At 35.5% G+C, this 21,314-nt stretch overlaps 1 protein-coding gene across 2 annotated transcripts in view; it reads right to left on the bottom strand.

The window, feature by feature from the left end:
• The window catches only part of LOC149790498 (uncharacterized), a 46,007-nt gene that overhangs the window by 7,528 nt on the left and 17,165 nt on the right, over nt 1-21,314 (bottom strand). Inside the window, exons 1-3 of one of the 2 annotated variants that reach the window (XM_089972547.1) lie at nt 16,470-16,737; nt 10,817-10,957; nt 4,950-5,020 (exon numbers count right to left, since the gene is read on the bottom strand). In XM_089972547.1, the coding sequence (XP_089828673.1) occupies nt 4,950-5,020; nt 10,817-10,957; nt 16,470-16,499 (242 nt within the window). In that variant the 5' untranslated portion in view covers nt 16,500-16,737. Of the gene's footprint in view, nt 1-4,949; nt 5,021-10,816; nt 10,958-16,469; nt 16,738-21,314 lie in introns of those variants that run through there. The other variant, XM_089972546.1, reaches the window with a different exon arrangement.

Below are 21,314 nucleotides of genomic sequence, written 5' to 3'. Positions count from 1 at the left end.
TTCAGGTCAGGTAGAAAATGAATTCAATTTTGGACAAGGTCAAGTCCAAAATACAACTAGCATGACATATAATGAAATTTTAAAAAACTAACGAACAATGCAAACTAAATATACAATGCACCCACACACAAAAAGAAAGATTTATTCAATAAAGCTTTCTTTTAACTATCAATCAAGTGAATAAGTGATAAAATATTTCATCAGCTGAATATTATGAATAATACAAAGTATACGTGAAACAATATCATATTTCTATACACTTTAGAGTGTATCTGCTATTAAATTGTATTTTCCCTTGATGTGCCTGATGTCAAAATTGTATTCGTGCAACTTCAAACTCCACCTTAACAACCTTTGATTTTTGTTTTCATCTTGCCAATAAAGATAAGAGGGTTGTGATCACTAAACATAATAATCGAAGAAGGAGCTGAACTAATATACACTTAAACGTGCTGAAAAGCCAGTATCAAAACCAAGCATCCCTTCCCGATTTGTAGAATAGGTTTTTCTTTTGCTGCTTGTTTAATTTGTTTAGAAAAATAGCTCACTGGATGATCTACACTATTTTTGTCTTTTTGAATCAATAATGTATCAACGACAACAGCACTTGCATCAACATACAGTTTAAATGACTGACTGACATTTGGAACTGAAAAGTCAGGTACACTCGTTAAGTATGGCCTTTAACTTACCAAAGCCTCGTCACATTTTTCAGACCAATGAAACTTCGTTTTCTTAATAATAATTTAAAAAACTGTCAGGGTTCCAGCAACTCTTAAAAAATTGCAACAAAATGTTCGATAGTATCGAGCCATACACAAAAATATCGCATCAGTTGCTTTTTATTGAATGGCGCAGGGAATTCAGTGGTATCCTTGACCTTAGCAATAATAGGTTTAACTTGTCCATGCCCCACGATATGTCCTAGAAATGTGATACAAGCACGGCAAAACGCACTTTAGGATATATTAATTGTCAAATTTGCATCGGTGGGTCAGTGAAAGAATTTCCGAATTGTCTCTAAGTGATCTTCTCGGGTGATTTTGTAGATCATGACATTGAAGTTAGTATCGCAATTATCTAGACCAGATGAAATCATGTTCATGAAACGCTGAATAGTACAAGACGATCATCCCAAGCGGCATTACTTTGTATCGATAAAAGTTCATCTGGAATCACCAATACCGAAACTGCCTTTGCCCTTTCCATCAGTGGAATTTGCCAGAATCCTTCCAAAAGTCAAATCTGGTGACATATTTTGCATTTCCAATTTTATCAATGTAGTCATCGATTCTTGTCAATGGAAATGAATCTGTGCAGATGCAGTATTATGTTTTCGGTACAAGAATACATGGTGAAATAAAGCCACTTTTACTGGTTCTATGAAATCATTCTCCAGCAAACAATGAATTTCTTTATTCAAACGTTCCTGTTTGAGAGAGTTCATCCGGTCCGGATGTTGTTTCACAGGTATGGAATCTACAATTTCAGCGTCATGGTAGATTTTATTTATTCGTGTAGGAACATCTAGAAACAAGCAGGGACGTCATTTCAACTTTTTCCAACTTCTTTCAGGGGAGGGGTAGCAAACTTGATTAGAGGAGGATAAAACATGACGGGCTTGTTCATTTTCGTATATAGGCTACGGCAATTTTACAGCACATGCCCCCCCTCCCAAAAAAAAAATGACTTCCCTGGAAACAAATGCCCACATTCAAGTAAAAACCGTTTTAGTAATTCTTTGCCTGTTCCTGCAGATGTGAAATGTTCTCGCCCTGACTATTCATAATTTTGAAATTCCGAAGATTGGTTACACCAAAGTCACCTGGTTACTCCAAAGTTAATACAGTCCGATTCGCTTAAATCCTCACTGTGTGGGATAGGTATAACTAAACTGACTGGACAAGGTCAAATCCAACATACAACGCACCACAGCATATAATGAAATTTAACAACAACAAGAAAAACGAACAAACAATACAAATTAAATATTCATAACACATTCTATCACTATTTTAAGAAAGTAAATATAAACAGAAAGATACTTTGAGGATCATCTGTCTCCAAGAGTTGCCTTAATTTAAGCAGACAAGTATTTTAGACCACTTAGTTTACATCACTGTATAAAAAACCCTCCATCAAGCAACCACCTGTTTTCAGAGGACACGTATTTGAGACCACATAGTTAATAACACTGTATAAAAACCCTCTATCAAGCAACCACCTGTATTCAGGGGACACGTATATGAGACCACTTAATTTACATCACTTAATTTAAAAAACCTCCATCAAGCAGCCACCTGTCTTCAGAGGACGCGCATTTAAATAACTATTCTTTTTTTAAAATTCCATCAAGCAGCCGCCTGTCTTCAGAGGACATGTATTTGAGGGCTCTTAATATATATATATATATATATATATATATATATATATATATATATATATATATATATATATAAGCAGCCACCTGTCTTCAGAGGATGCGTATTTGAGAGCTCTTATATTATATAACTATAAAAAAAATCCATCAAGCAGCCACCTTTCCTCAGAAGCCATTGTTGTCCTAAAGCATCATATGGTGTATATTTAAGCTTTTATACTAAATTAAAACCTGTCTTAAAAGTCCATCATTGTGAGAGACCATGCATGAACTAGTGTTATATAGAGAAATACCTCTAATAAAAGAAGGCCTGTTTTAAGAGAGCACTTTATGTAGGCAGAATGATCGATATCCCAAGACATGTTACACCAAGCAAGGTATTTTACTTTGCTGAAATTATTCTCATACTTAATCATTGGAAAGTGCAATTAAAAACTGAGTTCTCATTGTTCAGCTCTCAAATACGCGTCCTCTGATCTACCTTTAGTAGATCTTACAAATAATGTACATGTACGCACATCTAAATGTAGATCTTACAAATAATGTACATGTACGCACATATAGAGGTAGATCTTACAAATAATGTACATGTACGCACATATAGAGGTAGATCTTACAAATAATGTACATGTACGCACATCTAAAGGTAGATCTTAGAAATAATGTACATGTACGCACATCTAAAGGTAGATCTTACAAATAATGTACATGTACGCGTTCTACCTGATCATCAGAAGGATCCATGTTTTGGCACATCCAAACTTATTTTAAAAGGACAGAAACTTCAGTTGACAACAGCAACGTATAAATATGAGACCAATCATTTAAGATTATTAATTACATGCAAAAGTTATTTAAAACAAATAATATTTTCACTCGAATAAATTAAAGATAATATCCCAATTTCAGAGATATTGTTATTATCATTACAAAAGTTAATTAAATAACAAGTCAAGCAGTATAAAGTAAACAACTGGCCTTTATTTGACAAAAGTTATTTGATTTAATTTTCCAATTAAGTTTTGAAAAGACCCGAGTTCCAAATTTATACAGTGACTAAATTCCTTGAAATCTGCTACTATGATTAAGAATGTGATTTCATTATTTGTTATTCAGTTATTCAGTTTTAGTATTATTTTTTTCTTATCTCCCTGTTATATAAATCTCTATTGTATTGGTAATACGTGCATTATTCTTTGTCATATTTCATCTCCAATGGTTTTATTAGTCCGATTATGAACAATATTGTGAATATTATTTGTATATTGCTGACTTGTGTTGCATCTTCTCCTGAAAGAGCTTGTATCTAAGAAACACATTGTGGTGAATTAAGATGTAAAAATAATTCGTTTCAGGGCACTTAGATTGTAATTACTGTATTGTGACTTCGCTCGATCGAAGCTTTGTTGGTGAGTAAACCTATATAAGCATACAAGTCAATGGCGTATGGAAATAATTTAACGAAAACCTGTTTGGCGTTATACTGTGTCGTGACACTTGCTTTTCTTTATTGAAGGTATGTTTGCCACTCCTGTCCCTTTGTTGTTTGTTGTAGATGCATTAGACCGTATTGCCTACTATCTGATTATTTGTCTAGTATCAATTCCTCATAAACAGGAATCGTCCTACTTCAAATTAGAGGCTCTGGGTAGAACACACATGTGATAACCTTTTCTAATGATACATTAGGATAAAATAAACAAACAAGATCCTATTACATAAAGTAAAGTCGGGAAATACAAAGTGAGTTGTATTTACAATATTTAACGGTTAGTTTGTTTGCTTATCGAACATGCCCGTCTTTATTTGTTGACATGAATTAGGTCGTGTTTGTAAATATTGGCCAAAATCTCTCTCTCTCTCTCTCTCTCTCTCTCTCTCTCTCTCTCTCTCTCTCTCTATATATATATATATATATATATATATATATATATATATATATATATATATATATATATTTGTGTGTGTGTGTGTGTTTCGCAATATTTCATATATATATTCTAATTTTGCTTATATAATGGTATGTTTTCATGTTATAGACAAAAAGAAATGAGTTAATCAAACTTAAAAGTCTGACATGTTTGAGAATTGTATTTATTAGTCATTCATAGGGCATGCACATTAGGCACACCTTAATGCAAATGATGAACACTCAACCTCTGACATTTTTTAATCAAGAGAACATACCTCTAACTGCAAGTACGCACACAAACGCCAATATACTTGGCAATCTTATTAAAATCAAATATCCACTGTCCTTGGTGAAGATCTGAGAGTGACCGCTTTTGGGTCATGTTCTGGTGACCTTTGAGTTAGCCGATGTAAATGCAGCTTTCAGAAATTTGAAAGTGAATCTAGTCGATAGGCACACACTGATGATTATCATCTTTACTGCTCAGTCTCCCAAACGCAAAGATATAAGACTTCATCTGATTGGCTGATAAAATTAACGATTATGGTAATAACCTAGGTCACCAGAGCATGACACATAAGCGGTCTCGGACAGATCTTCACGTAGGACAGATCTTCACGTAGGACAGATTGACATATTTAGAAATTGCAGACTTACATAAGCTCTCTCCATAGGAGAACCGCTATTGTCCCGACAGTCGTAAGGAAGAAAAATATCGTCAGGCCAAGCTGCAAGAGAGGATTATACGAGTTTAAGTTGATGCATCATGAACGTACACCTAAACATGCATTGCTTTAGAAAGAAAATAACAAAGCATCAAATCGCATCAATTATTGCAAATTAGATAATTATATCTTATGATTTTCGAAAGTAATCACCTTGGCAGACGTGACATGAAGATGTTCTCAATCATACCGGTAAATAATAATATAACATTCATACATACCATACACTATACTTCCTCAAATTGCATTTCCTTTTGCTATTGCTCCAGTTTTAGTAATATGCTTTCATTAATCACATTTTTTCTTATTCAACATATTATTAACAAATATGTTAATTCAAACAGGCTTAGGTTTTCAGTTGTCTTGTAATGGAAAAATTTATAATTTTCTCCTAGTGAGTAGAAGACATAATGCCTCGAAAATACATAACACTTACCTGGAATGCATTTTTGTTGAGTATTGTCGGTGACCTAGCAGTCAGAATGGTATGTTATTGATGATAATGCATATTAGTCTTGGTGTTTCTTTCTTTCACTTAGTTCTAAATAGTGCTTAAGCTAAATATGTACTGTTTAAAGTCTTGAATACACTAAGACACATCAATGCTTCATATTGCATTGAAGGACTGATATTAGGTTAGTCCGAGTTTCCTCTGACCCATGTCGCCCCATTTTTGATATTTGGACATTTATGTTGGGGTATAGAGTCCATTCCCTATCCAAAAGTTGAAATTCACCAAAACATTTGGTGTCAGCGTGGTGTAGCTGCTTACTAGAAGGCCCAGCAAACTTCAACGACCTTTCATCGAGATATACCTGTATGAAATCGATTGAAATATAATTTATTTTCTAAAGAATCATGAGCATGGCATAGCATTCTGTCATGTCTTTAATCCGCTGACGGACGAGACGAAAGTACATCGTTGCTAAAATTTGACCTGGATCTGGTCATTTGCATTCCTTGTCACGAGACTACACAACTCTCGCAGCCTACATGTCATTGACATGAGAGGTCATACAGCCACGTGATATCAACGATACACCATTCTAGTGTTGCTGTAGGAATGGAAAATCACGTAATTTCCTTTTAGAAAAATGAAAGAAGAAGAAAAGAAAGTTCGAAAAATATTTCATGTGAAAACAACGACCGAAAATCTGTAAATGTTGCAGCAATTTTAAGAAAACCAGATTCACTACGCAGAGAGCACATGTCAACGTGGTAGTCAAGTGACACCAACAAAAACATCGCTGTCACGTGCTCGGTTCTTGTTGAAAATGGTTTTCTCCACCCTGCTGCAATACCGACGTTGTTCTCTGAATACATGTGTTGAGAATTAAGTGTGCATTCTATTTATTTACAAAAAGTAAGTGACTTCTTTGTAATATGTGCATATTCTATGTACAACAACTTTGGAATTTTGTTTATTATCTATATCACGTGTCTATGTGAACTTTGATGTCATTGACATGTAGGTTGTGAGATTCGTATAGTCATGTGACTCGGAATGCAAATGGCCAGGTCCAATATCACGTGCCTATATGACCTTTGATGTCATTGACACATAGGTTGCGAGACTTGTATAGTCATGTGACTCGAAATGCAAAGGGCCAGGGCAAATTTCAGCAACGACGTCATATCGGTACGATGTCTGCAGTGTGACAGTTTACAGCGATGTCTACCACTGGGGCCTCATGCCGCAGACATGTAGCACGATGTCCCACTCAGTCACATTATCCTGACACCAGGCCGACCAGTCATAATACTAACCTCTTAATACTGAGCGCCAAGGGAGTCAGCTGTTAGTACCATTTTTTAAAACCTTTGTTATGACTCGGCCGGGGTTCGAACCCGCTACTTCCTGCATCCGAGGCGGACGCTCTAACTACGAGGTCACCAAAATGTTTTGTGTTTGCTTTATAATGATTTATCCAAAACCAAGAAGAAATTTAGGAAACAAGCAAGCGAAGAACAGATCCTCGAATCTAAACCATATTAAAATGTTTCTCAGACTGAATCTGGCTCAGTGGTCAAGTATGTCGCAGAATGAATTATATTAGACTCATGATAATTCCTCGAAAGTATGAACAAAATCCATCACGGGATTTCGGTAAAATAAGCAGCGAAAACACTTATCCAGAAAATGAAAGCAAATTCGCTGTGACTATGACATTGCCCAAAATAAAAACAGGAGCCTGTCGCAGCATGGTGTAACTTAGGTTCACAGGGATACATTCCAAAAAAGAACGCAATATCTCAAGTGGTTTTGGAGATACAAGCAAATCAAGCAACACTAACCGATATCTTCATGAATATTTTCTATTCCTGTGACCTTGACCGGAAGGACAAATGAACAAGAAAGTACTTCTCGGACTTTTCAGACTGATTTCTCTTAAATTGTTTTTGATTCATGACATTGATGAGAACCTAACAAAGGGCTTAGGAAGCACACACACACACACACACACACATATATATATATATATATATATATATATATATATATATATATATTACTTCTAATCGGATATTTAGGATTATCTTGGATAAAATTCTCAATATTGTAAGTGTCTTTGGAATTTTCAATTGGTATTGTAGAGAAATAAATTGCTCTTTGATTTTACTTAAAATCTTTGTTTCACTTCTTTCTGTTACTATCAATTCTTCATGTTTCAGTCCACTCACAATGGACGCACAAAGGCAGCGCATTTTAAAGATGTCGTGATATCACCTGTATACGTAACTCTTGTACCTCTGAGACATGAGCATCTATGTTTGGGGTTGACCGTCTGTGTTTGGGGTTTCTCTTGGAAAAGCTTTGCCTATCTTTATTCTTCCTTTTTTGTATGTACTTGTAATTCAGTAACCCTCTATCCAATTCATCTCATTTTGGAACATAATATCATCACGAACTTGTTTTTTTTTTAAAATAACTATATTCCATAATTCATTTTACCAATTCAATTTATCTTTGGAATGTAACTTTGGAATGCCCATCTTCTCTTATTTCTGTCGAACGAAGACGCTTCTTGGTTCAAGTATTTTATTCCTGTTAAAGCATGGTCTACTATATGAATGGGTGACGCCAATTTCTATAGAAATCCACACATCAGCCGAATACATTATATTTTAAACTTCATCCTTGGTCTTTCTCTTTCCGTCAGTAATTCGTGTGATTTGTAATACAGGAATTAACTGTTTATACTAAGGTGTTAATGGACAATAGCATATAACATGTCGCTGTCACTTATTGTAATCATGTTGTACATTGCAATCTTTGTTTTCTTACCAAAGGGCGGAGATCCAACCGCACCATTTGTAATACATAACACAATGAAGGGTGAGATAAGATACTGGAATGCTTGAATTATTTAGGATTACCCATGATACTGGCACTGAGCATTCATTTATTTCAGTCATTTTCAGTCATATACCCAATCTCAGGATCATGTTACCAACCATCAAGAAGATAATATATTTCGGTGATGGGGCAGCTAGCCAATAGAAACATTTATAGAGCTTGATTAATATGTGCCACCGCAAACACTACCACGACCCAGATGCCGAATGACACTGTTTTGCCACAAGTCATGGCAAGAACCCATGCGACAGCATCGCTGGCACATCGAAGAGCCATGTTTCTCGAGTTATCTTGCAAACAACAGTAGAAGGTCACATTAGACACCAACTCAGATGTTCATCTGGGCAGCTGAAAGCATTCATCCAGTGATATTTTATTATGCATCTGCAAGCAGAGCAGCGACATTTCATTCGTCTGGGCGCTTCGCTGAAGTAAGGACTGTTGCAGGCACGAGTTATCATCACTGCTTTATTTCAAACTCTGAAGAGGAACTGAATATGAAGATCTCTGCAGACCATAACTTTACTAGGTTCAATTTAGGTGGGAAACACTGGACTAGACAACAGTAACGGCCAGCGCACTGCCTGCGTTCACACACGATGACAAGTTGTTGTTGTAGGGTTTAACGCCATTTTTCAACACAAGATAGGCCATACATGGCAGCCAGTATTAATGGAGGAGAGAGATCCCGGGAAAACTCCGGAAAGAACCACCGACCCACGAAAAACTTCTGGCCATGAAAAGTTGCAGCTTGGAAAGTATGTTGCATGTGTTTTTGGAATAGTGTATTGAACATATTAAGCATTCTGATGTACATTGTGATCTCTGCATGATCTCCATGAAGCGATCCTGTACAGGATCTCCTGGCTCCTGTATCACGAAGAGGTCATTACTGGGTGCCATTCCAAGATGTCGTCTGCTTGATTAGAGTTTCTGAGCTAAAGGACTTGCAACTTTGTCGTACAAACACCGCACGCATGACTAGGCACTGATGAAAGAAAAATTGCCAGCATGTTTGTAATTAATGTTTAACTGTGAGCGCTCACATAACTGAGGTAGTTATTTTTGTGTCTCTTGCCCACATCAATAATTTAGTTATATATGTAATGAGCAAATATAAAAATTTGATGCTAAAGTTTGGTGCTTGTTAGTAATGCTAATATTAATAGCGACTGGCTCGGAGCAGGGGTTATAAACGCAAAATGATTTAAACACTAGCACACAGCTGAAACCTGGCACAAATATATATATATATATATATATATATATATATATATATATATATATATATATATATATATATATATATATATATATATATATGATCTTGATAACATTAAAAAGAAAATTCATTACGCGAGATAATTGCCCAAATGGTCAAACTGCCTCTGGTATGGCGGCATAATTTTCGCATTTCAAGTTGTCTCAAGTTTGAGCCCCAGATATAGCTTAACAATGAACTTGATCAGATGAGATCAATATGGGGTAATATGGTAGGTATAGTTTTCAGTGTGTGTGGTGGCTGACCAGGTAGCAGTTCTACCGTACAATCTGAAGAAAAAATCATTAATGAGCAAAGGAATTAATGTAGGTTTGTCTTCCTAAACAAATATATCTGAGCTTATTGACAAACCGAGCTCCGACTCCGATTCCCAAGGTCACAATTACGTACCATAGCACATTTCAGGGTAAAAGTTATACATATTTGGGAAAAAAAAAACATTGTACGTCGATGCTTTTGTACTTGAGAAACTATGCTACCCCTCCCCATAACTTCGTTAGTAATTTAACATTCACAGTCGGAATATCAAATAATCTCATATTGCCTTTTGTCAATATACCATTGTTGACACGGGGATGTGGCCCTAGGAGGTACAATGGTGTCAAGAAATAGGACATATTTTTATGTTTTTCTTGTTATTATTATTATTATTATTATTACTACTATTATTATTATTATTATTATTAATTCCATTCTAATTATATCCAATGACATCATCATGTGCGTACATACTCCCTTGTACAACTCACTTTGATTATGTCCTTGGATGGGTCATTTGGGTAAAAAAAGGTGTGATGCTTTCGTCGCTACACGTGTATCATCTAATTTACACCCTACTAGGACAACCATAGAAACATCGTGTACTTCCTTTACCTCCTGTGGTATTTTGTTCCTGGGCCATGCCCCCTGGTTAGCCTAAAGAGTCAAGGGCTTACGCGATATCCTTTATTGACAGCTTGTATCAGGATCACGTCAGCTCCTAAAATACGGCTTTTGTTGCGAAATTATTCAAGAATCAATCAATCAATCACTCGATCGATCGATCAATCAATCAATAATTATGAGGTGATAAAGAAGGAACTGTGATGATATCGATAATAATGACTATGGCGATGGCGATAACAAGATAATAATACATATTACTGTATTCTATACAGACCAGAAGTCTTGTGGTACAGCTTCCTTTCTTCTGTGTCGACGGGTTAGATTGTTTCCTCCTATAATTTGTGGCACCATCAACTAAAGCTCGTGCTGTGTCACCCTCCATACTGGTCTGATCTTTGTCCTCTGAAATTTTACTCTGAAAATAGTCAATTAAAATGAGATATACTGTTTGGAAAGGTCAAACTCGGTTTATCGTGCTTCTTTTAGCCTGGACTTTTAGCCAGGACTTTGCATATAGTTACTGCAAGTATCCAATGGCATACACCGTTAAGTACTTGTGAACTAGCTAAACCGGTACACATCAATCTGATTCAAAAACGGATCTGCGATATGAAGGAAATTTGACAGGCACGGTGAAAAGTTTATATTATATGGTGACCTTTGTAATTCCCGTTCCTAATATTTTTAGTTCTATATCATATAAAGAATTGCATTTCTTGATTGAGAGATGTATAATTCGTAACTAAAAATTTTGAAAGTTGTTTTTCACTTTCAGAAGCTATAGTTTGATGAACAAAGGATTCCATAGAACACGACCGCGTATTACTTGTAAAGAATACAGTAAAGGTAGAAACATGAGCGGAAGAAAATCTAAGGTGGTTCAATATCAGACTTTTTATAATAAATCTCTTCTGTGTTGAAAACGTTAAAAATCATTTCATGCATTTTCAAGTTTCACAACGCGTACAACAATCTGACGATTGAGACAGTAGTAGACATTTTCATAACTTTTAGTTTCTGTTGTTTCCATATATCGCCTCCCCTCCGTCATTTTTGTTAATCCGTCAGACAGGTAATCAAGCCCTTGAAACTGAAAGCTAATTAGAATTTAAACGAACCCCTCATTTGTGTTGTTTCTATCCACGCATGTATATTTATGTATGTAGATGTGGGTATGTGACGTTATAAAACATTCCGTTTTTCTATACGCCAAAGCAAACGCAGTCAATCGGTTAACATCCATTACATTTCTAATCTCTCTTTCCTACTGGATTAAACACATCAAACTTACTTCGCTCGTTCATGTGTATGAGAGAGAGAGAGAGAGAGAGATTAGTGCTCTATCGGTTTATCAAATCTAAATCCGGATATAACACGACAACCCAATCAATTTGCTGGCATGTATGTTCATCCTGTGTCACACATTTATCAACCCTTCCTAGTCAACATCCTGTAGATTCGGATCAGTACATCAGTAAACCATAATTATACTAACTGAACATTTTTACTTTGGGAACAAATCAAAAGACCAAACGATTTTTAAAAAATACCCATAACGGATGACGAGTCTTCATAGGTACGAAGTTTTCTACCGCATAACATCTGCTTTTATTGAAACGTTGAGAAAAATAAAACTGAATGAAAGAATGAACACACACACACACACAAAACACGCACACACCTCACCGAGCTCGATTTCGCTCAATAAAGAGATCATGTGATTGAAATACATTTTCACTGCGTCACTCACTACGTTCTTCAACTTTAAATATGATCTTCATCAGAATTACGTGGTAAGCCGACTTCGAGTTAAGATGTGCGTATACAGTGAAACGCTTTTTCGAGCAAAACGCGATTCATTGAATGTATAATGGGCAATGGATGTGTGAAAAGAATTTCACGAAACATTTACAAACTTTAACCCCACATGCTATACAATCTGCAACCTAAAAAGTTAACAAAAATAATTTATAAAAAATTTAAGTACCGCAGTTTCTGTTCAACCATGCAGTCCCCACATACAATGTAATAAAAAATGTAATAGAATTCATATATAGCCCAAAAGATCTCAATCTGTGTATCTGTTGGGCAAAACCCGCTAAGAAACTTACTTGAAGTGCAAATAACTACTTATGAAATCAGCATGACCACAAACACCGGTAAAATTGCCAAATCGGCCGCAAATGCGAGAAGTCGATGATTAACATGTCCTTTGCGGAAAAAAATTCCCATGTGTGACCATTCTCTTTGCCTAGATATATTACAAATAGTTTGCACGATTGCCATGAGATAGTACAAATAGTTTGCACGATTGCCTAGAGATAGTACAAATAGTTTGCACGATTGCCTAGAGATAGTACAAATAGTTTGCACGATTGCCTAAAGATAGTACAAAGAGTTTGCACGATAGCCTAGAGATAGTACAAAGAATTTGCACGATTGCCTAGAGATAGTTCAAATAATTTACACGATTGCCTAGATATAGTACAAATAGTTTACACGATTGCCTAGAGATAGTACAAATAATTTACACGATTGCCCAGATATAGTACAAATAGTTTACACGATTGCCTAGAGATAGTACAAATAATTTACACGACAGCCTAGATATAGTACAAATAGTTTACACGATAGCCTAGAGATAGTACAAATAGTTTACACGATTGCCCAGATATAGTACAAATAGTTTACACGATTGCCTAGAGATCGTACAAATAGTTTGCACGACATGCAACTGATTTAAATCTGTTATTCGACATACAGACAAAATTCCATTCTCATTTCTCCACATACTTAGGTTCTTTAAAATTCGTCAATAAAGACTAGCATTACGGACGAACGAAACAGACGGACGAATATTTGCATACAAGTATCCTATGTTTTCGGCGTGTGCCGTAATAGTGACCGTGGAGATTATAGTTTTAGATACTTTCTCACGTGAGGCCAAAAGTCTTCATTTTAGCCTCCAAAGAAATCACTCTCGGTCGCCTTTTAGACAATCCACTTACGAAAGAAAAAAAGATATATACGAGAAAATCTGATTTCATGAACAATTCGATAATTTGCAAAACCTTATGTTTTCTAAATAGTGAATTATTTCGAATAATATAAATCAAATAATACATGCTCCGCCTACATCACTGATGTGACAACATCTGAAAATATACCGACGTCTACTATTGTCTTCAAATACTTCCAATATTACACTAAATAAATGGAACGAAACTATGACAGTGGTTTCATGGGAGGAAAATTATCATCGCATTTAAAACTTTGTCTCCTACAAGTCTCCTTCTGGCAGGAACCTGAGGAATCCGTACCAAGCTAGAGTCTAATAAAGGTCTGCTGAAATCCTTGTTTCCTACAGGTATCATTCATATGCTGTTTCTTTGGCTTGATAACGAATTTAATATTTGTTTTCATGAGATTTCAATCAAGGGGACATTATATGAAGTTGCAAATCTAAGGGAAACTCATTACATCTTGTGATAATTGAAATGGGAAGATGTGTATGGCTAATACTAGTTCACTAGTTCTTGCGGTCTGTGAACACTCTCTCTCTCTCCAGAAGAACACGTACATGCAGTTTGTAAAACTTTCTAAAACTTTTGTATTTTTATGGTTCAATCTGCGGTTATCTGGATTTAAGTTAAAGGATGCGTTGCACAGAATATATAGTGTAGCTACTCCTTAAATATAAAATTATTTATATAAGATCAAATTTTTTTAACACTCATCCGGGAACTCATTTTTGAAGGTTATAATAATCTGAATATGCGTATTTTTGCACTGCTGTCAGACATCAGAGCCTCAACACGTGACCTATAATATGCAAACATTACTTAATGGTTTCAAGATTTAAAACTACTTCATTTTTCAGAATGAGCGAAAACCAGTGTTTAAGTACTCACTAAAGATTCTGACTCGAAAAGTCGAATCCGCAAATCTCGAACTATTAGTCTGTGTATATCGTCTTCAGATCCATATATCGCAATGACAATTGGTAGGTTATGACCTTAGGGTGAATTACGTATTAGTCTGTGTATATCGTCTTCAGATCCATATATCGCAATGACAATTGGTAGGTTATGACCTTAGGGTGAATTACGTATTAGTCTGTGTATATCGTCTTCAGATCCATATATCGCAATGACGATTGGTAGGTTATGACCTTAGGGTGAATTGCGTATTGGCCTAATAAGGATGTTTAGGATTGGCCCCCGCGTGGCGTCACGAATCACTACATCATATCTAAAAATAGAATGTAGCTGCCATTTCGGACATAACATATACAAATATGGCGGACCTGCCAGTATCATTATTTAAATTATAAAATACGAAACTTAGAGGAAATGGTAACAGCAAATAACTCTAAAGTCAATATAATGAGACAATAATTAATCTGACTGATCGCTTTGTAAATATTTTTCTAGCTACCTAACAAGCTATACCTATGGACGTTCTGTTCAATTTGTACATCTCTTTAACGCTTTTCATAAACCTATTCTTCTAATTTAACGCACTATACTAATTATGTACACAAACTGTTATTTTCAGATCGATTTAAGACCCGCTATATATTTTTCTTATTTTATTGTTTTATTGTTCTTTCAACGATTTTTTAAATTTCGACTTCTTCATTTTTAATAATAATAATAATAATAATAATAATAATAATAATAATAATAATAATAACATAAAAATTAGCAATTCTTTTCTTATAAATTCAACTAATGTAAACGGAAAATACAACAGAATGCGTATAAATGATGGGTGCGAAACATCCTGGCTACGAAATTGCACATGCACCCCAGCTATTCCATCTACCCACCAACCCCGGCCGAATTTCAGTCAACATATTATCGTTTAATCGTTTTCTTTTAAAGTGCGTGGTAAAAAAAAAAGATATGGGAACTTATGGTCTTTTTATAAGTTCCAGGCTGAAAACAATATGGCAGATCACGCATTGCCTAATGAGTAAATGACATCATAAAGTATTTATAGTTCGCTCAATAACCCTATTTACCCGGATGATAGGCCGAAAAATAATATAATCTGCTCTTTGGGTAGCTTTGTCCAGGTTGTCAACGAGTCGCAATGGCATGCCAAGAGGTTACGAATTTGAATCCCGCATGTATCGCGATCGTCGGCCGTGATCTTTCCCTGGGCAAGGCACTATATTCTAATTGTTCTAATTTAACCTGGCTTCTGTTTGATGTGCAGTTCAACACCAATAAACCTTCCATCCAATATTGTCGGGCAACGTTAAACATCAATAGACCATCCAGTCAATATTGTCGGGCAACGTTAAACATCAACAGACCATCCAGCCAGTATTGTCGGGCAACGTTGAAAATCAATAGACCATAAAGCCAATATTGTCGGGCGACGTTAAACATCAATAGACCATCCAGCCAATATTGTCGGGAAACGTTAAACATCAATAGACCATTAAACCAATATTGTCGGGCAATGTTAAACATCAATAGACCATCCAGCCAATATTGTCGGGCAACGTTAAACATCAATAGACCATCCAGCCAATATTGTCGGGCAACGTTAAACATCAATAGATCATCCAGCCAATATTGTCGGGCAATATTAAACACCAATAAACCATCTAAACGTATGCCCAGTATTATTCGGCAAGATAATACTCTGGCCTGACTAGATTAATAAACAAGTAACAATAGTTCTGCTCTTATGAAAATTTTAACAAGCAACTTAACATCTATCCAATATTATCAGGGAAAAGAACAGTCTGTCCTCGCTTGATTAAAGGAAAAGCATAATCGTTCAATCAACAAAATCTTAACCGGCCACTCTCACCACTTCCGCTTCCAGGCCTCCATAAAAACACTTTAAAAGGCTCGACCAATGATGGCCTGACAAGTAGATTTCTATTTAGCGTATTCTTTTGTACTTACCACTTTCTGCGCATCCTGTAGTTCTCCCATGTCGAAATGTTAATGCTACAAAGGATAACAGCTTACGTTGTTTCTCTGGTAGGACTAATAACCATAAAGAGGTCTTTGACACTATCTCATTCCCTTCAAGATCGTCACTATAAATGTCTCCTAAACAATAACTATTCTTTTTTAAAGGATCTGCGTCATACAGTCTAGTTTGAACATGAATGGCACATCGGTTGACTAAACACAGAAAAACATCAATAGTGTTCGTCGTTTAATCGTTTTAATCCGATGGGGAACCACTCCTTTGAGATACGGTGTTGCGAGGCATACATGTTGGAGCCACTGTTTAATGGCGTTTCCGGGTTGACTGACATAAAACCCCTTGCACAACAATGACCCGAGTATAATAATGAATATCAATGTTTTTACATTCAAACGTGTTATCGATCCTGTTTAGATTATTATTTGAGATATCATGTTTAAGATCTTCACTACAATACATTAATGTGGCCCTGTAGTTTAAATTTATATAATAAATAAAAAAACATTTCTTAAAAATACTATTCGAACTCTACATGATATGCCTTTCATCCATAATAGATGCTTTCCAATAAGAACACTAACATACAATATTCTGCCCATTTTACCTAGACGATGGGCCACCTGGCAGTTTCTCCTATATGCGACCAACACAACTATGTTTAACAAGGCAAACTGAAGCAAAATCAGCTTTTAAATTACAAATTTAGATGCTAACAGAAAGCCTGACTTGCGTTATGTTTATGTAAGTAATTTTTAAACAATATCTTGAGATTCAATGAATTTATTCCAACTTCCAAACACCATATAAACTCAACAGTAAACCTGCCAGCATACCATAAATATGGATGCTGATGACGTCATTGGGGAACTATCTATACTTCGGCTGTTTATCTCTTTTGAAGAAAAAAAAATCAACAGAACATATCTGGGTATTTATATCATGATCTTTCAAGTACTGAAAGTATAAAACAAATGTCCAATAGTGAGATTTTCGAACAGGGAATATTATGACAGTTCCCACATCGGCTATCAAGTCTGAGGTAGAGTTCCAGATTTTATTATTGGACACTCAACATGACGTTATGCCGGAGTTTCTGTGCCAATGTTGTGCAAAACCATCATTCAGAATTTGGAAATGAATTTTGCTAACCTTCAATTTCAGTATAATGGCCGCTATAAGATTTTTTTTTCCTAATTAGAAAAAGAATACAGTATTGAAGAGGACAAGTGTGAAATTTTGCATAAAAAATTAAATCAATTTTTTCTCTACTTTCGCGCTCATATATTTGAACGTCTGTGTTAAGAATGAAGCAAAAGGAAATTCTGTCGAATGATGACTCGCCTGCTTCGGCTGAACATTACATGATGTAGAAACCTGAATTAGAAGGGTAACCAAGAGAAAAAAGGTCGCTACAACCAGTGTTAACATTTCATTGGTATAAACATACATGATATATGTTAAACTATAACTGTACGACCAACAGTGTTTTGGAATCTTAGCTACAAACTATAACTGTACGACCAACAGTGTTTTGAAATCTTAGCTACAAATTATAACTGTACGACCAACAGTGTTTTGGAATCTTAGCTACAAACTATAACTGTACGATCAACAGTGTTTGGAATCTTAGCTACAAACTATAACTGTACGACCAACAGTGTTTTGGAATCTTAGCTACAAACTATAACTGTACGGCCAACAGTGTTTTGGAATCTTAGCTACAAACTATAACTGTACGACCAACAGTGTTTTGGAATCTTAGCTACAAACTATAACTGTACGACCAACAGTGTTTTGGAATCTTAGCTGCAAACGGTACAATATGCATGGCATACTTTACCAAAGGAACTATGATCGATAAAAAATATATACTGGTCATGTACACTACCGATTCACTTCATGAGAGGTAGGTTTGTTATGTTCATTTCTTATAGCATTATATTCACAGCATACCGTCTATACTCACTTATAAGACAGGTCCAACAGGAATACATACAGATCTGTCGTCGCATAATGCACCAGCAGATATGGATCTGTGCAAATTATCATTTAAAAAAAAAAGCAGCATACATCCTAATATGCAGGCGCATTATATTTGGCAGATCAGTATCTTTGCTGTTTGCAGTTTGATTAGACCTATAAGCGAGTACATACGGTACTCGAGGGTACACCATTCTATTATGATAAACCTTTCGTATGAAACTAATAAAGGGAGTTAATCAAGGAATTATCATTTACATTAAGAATTTTTATAAAAAAAAGGCCCAATATATGCGTACTTAAAAGTCCAGTCTAATAATTCCACAAATATTTGGCCTTGGATTCCGATGCAAAAATGTCGGTAAAGTTCTGACTGTAATTTTCGACTGCATATATTCTTGCACGAAATGATGAGGAACACCATTTTCCATTTCGATTCATCAATGATGGATGTAACCCACTAAGTGCTGATGAACACCACTTTTCCATTTCGATTCGTCAATGATGGGTGTAACCCACTAAGTGATCATCAGGAACACCACTTTCCATTTCGATTCGTCAATGATGGATGTAACCCACTAAGTGCTGATGAACACCACTTTCCATTTCGATTCGTCAATGGTGGATGTAACCCATCATCATGGTTTTCCTCGTGAGCTATTGCAAACGTAGTGTAATCCTTTAAAAGATTGATTTTACAAGTTATAAATTTGCAAATAGATTTAATAGCCTTTCTTATTCAGATGCGTCATTCGTGGAAATAAAATATGAACAAAATTAACGCTGAAATCCTGCTCCAGTCCATTGTTGCAGTACCAAATGGTTGAAGAAAACACATTAGAGTACCAACTATGCATTCAAGTTGTGTTTGCATCCGAAGTAATTTTCAGAATCTTTAAAGGCATGCAATCATGTGACACTTTATTTGTACAATAAGTTAATTTGCAAGAAATAAAGTTTGTCAATATTTAAATTTGTAATACCCTAAGAATGCAAAAGTTATATATATATTTCTTAAATAATGCATTGCAAATATGCATCACAGAAATGAGTTATTTACTGATATCGTTTACTAACATAACATAATTAGTCTGAATGTGCCTTGGATGGATAATTATTTAAAAAAATATGTTCATCACAGATTTTCAACTTGATGCTTTTCAATTAATCAATTCACTAAATTATTTCCTATTTTCTTCAGTTTTCTACATTTGTGATGAAACCTAGTGCATTGGATATACGTTCAGGTGCATTAAAACCAGTGTAGTTTCGTGAGAAACTAACTTGGACACAAGCTATACAAGAAACAGCGCATATTAAGTTATATTTTCTGGAAAATACAATGAAATGACTGAAATTTCCAGAACCGAGCAAAATCGCACTTATTAGAAGCATTGACATCCTACTTAAAGGTCAAGAGGTTAAACTCAGTACGCTTCATTTTCCATGTCGGCATAAATACTGTTTTCTTTTGCATGTAACTAAATCTGTTCAGTGACGATAATACTTCCGCTGAAATTCCGAAATGCAAATATTAATAATTTTGGAAGGTGGCGCTACAACAGGATGCAACGATGGCTGACTATTATAAAGCCGTATAAAGAGGCGAAAATGTACCTTGAATACCGTTGTATTTTTGTGAGTTTATTTTTATGTTGCTAATATTAAACGTTAATAATGTACACTCACTAAATTTGTATCTGTGTTTCTGTGTTTTACTGTTTTTCGTTTTTGAAAGAAAATTTGAGTAACTCCTACAAGAAAACGTAATAGCTTAGTCAAATTTCAAGAATGATGGCAATAATAAGAGATATAGGTACGTCTCTACGGACTGATACGAAAAGTTATGTAAAACGGAAATAGTGATGACAAGTCCCACTCGTTCCAAATCCAAAACATGTGTGATGAAGTAGAAAGTAACTGAATGCCCATGTGTGTTAAGTAACATTTAAATCCCACGGCGCAAACGAATGCATACAACATGGCGTAATATCTTTTTTTCTTTCTTCAAAAAAGAAAAATAAGCAAACACATTCACCAATAATTTTATCATCTTCAAGTAAGGATTTCAGTAGTTAACCCTCCAGTCAGTATTAGAAATTTCTACACCAACCACAGTACTAAGCCAGTGTTAGAAATCTTTACACCAGACTCGATATTAAGTCAGTACTAGAAAATTCTACACCAGCCCGGACATTGAGTCAGTATTAGAAAATTCTACAGCAGCCCCGACATTGAGTCAGTATTAGAAAATTCTACCCCAGCCCAGATAATGGGTCAGTATTAGAAAATTCTACACCAGCCCAGATATTGGGTCAGTACTAGAAAATTCTACACCAGCCCCGACATTGAGTCAGTATTAGAAAATTCTTCACCAGCCCAGATATTGAGTCAGTATTAGAAAATTCTACCCCAGCCCAGATATTGAGTCAGTATTAGAAAATTCTACCCCAGCCCCAATATTTAGTCAGTATTAGAAAATTCTTCACCAGCCCCGACATTGAGTCAGTATTAGAAAATTCTTCACCAGCCCAGATATTGAGTCAGTATTAGAAAATTCTACCCCAGCCCAGATATTGGGTCAGTACTAGAAAATTCTTCACCAGCCCAGATATTGAGTCAGTATTAGAAAATTCTACCCCAGCCCAGATATTGGGTCAGTACTAGAAAATTCTTCACCAGCCCAGATATTGAGTCAGTATTAGAAAATTCTACCCCAGCCCAGATATTGAGTCAGTATTAGAAAATTCTACCCCAGCCCCAATATTTAGTCAGTATTAGAAAATTCTTCACCAGCCCCGACATTGAGTCAGTATTAGAAAATTCTTCACCAG

The sequence above is a fragment of the Sinohyriopsis cumingii genome, chromosome 10 (assembly GCF_028554795.1).
Source record: "Sinohyriopsis cumingii isolate HCF-2022 chromosome 10, ASM2855479v2, whole genome shotgun sequence".
Classification (NCBI taxonomy): domain Eukaryota; kingdom Metazoa; phylum Mollusca; class Bivalvia; order Unionida; family Unionidae; genus Sinohyriopsis; species Sinohyriopsis cumingii.
This window is presented reverse-complemented; position numbering and strand designations above follow the sequence as displayed.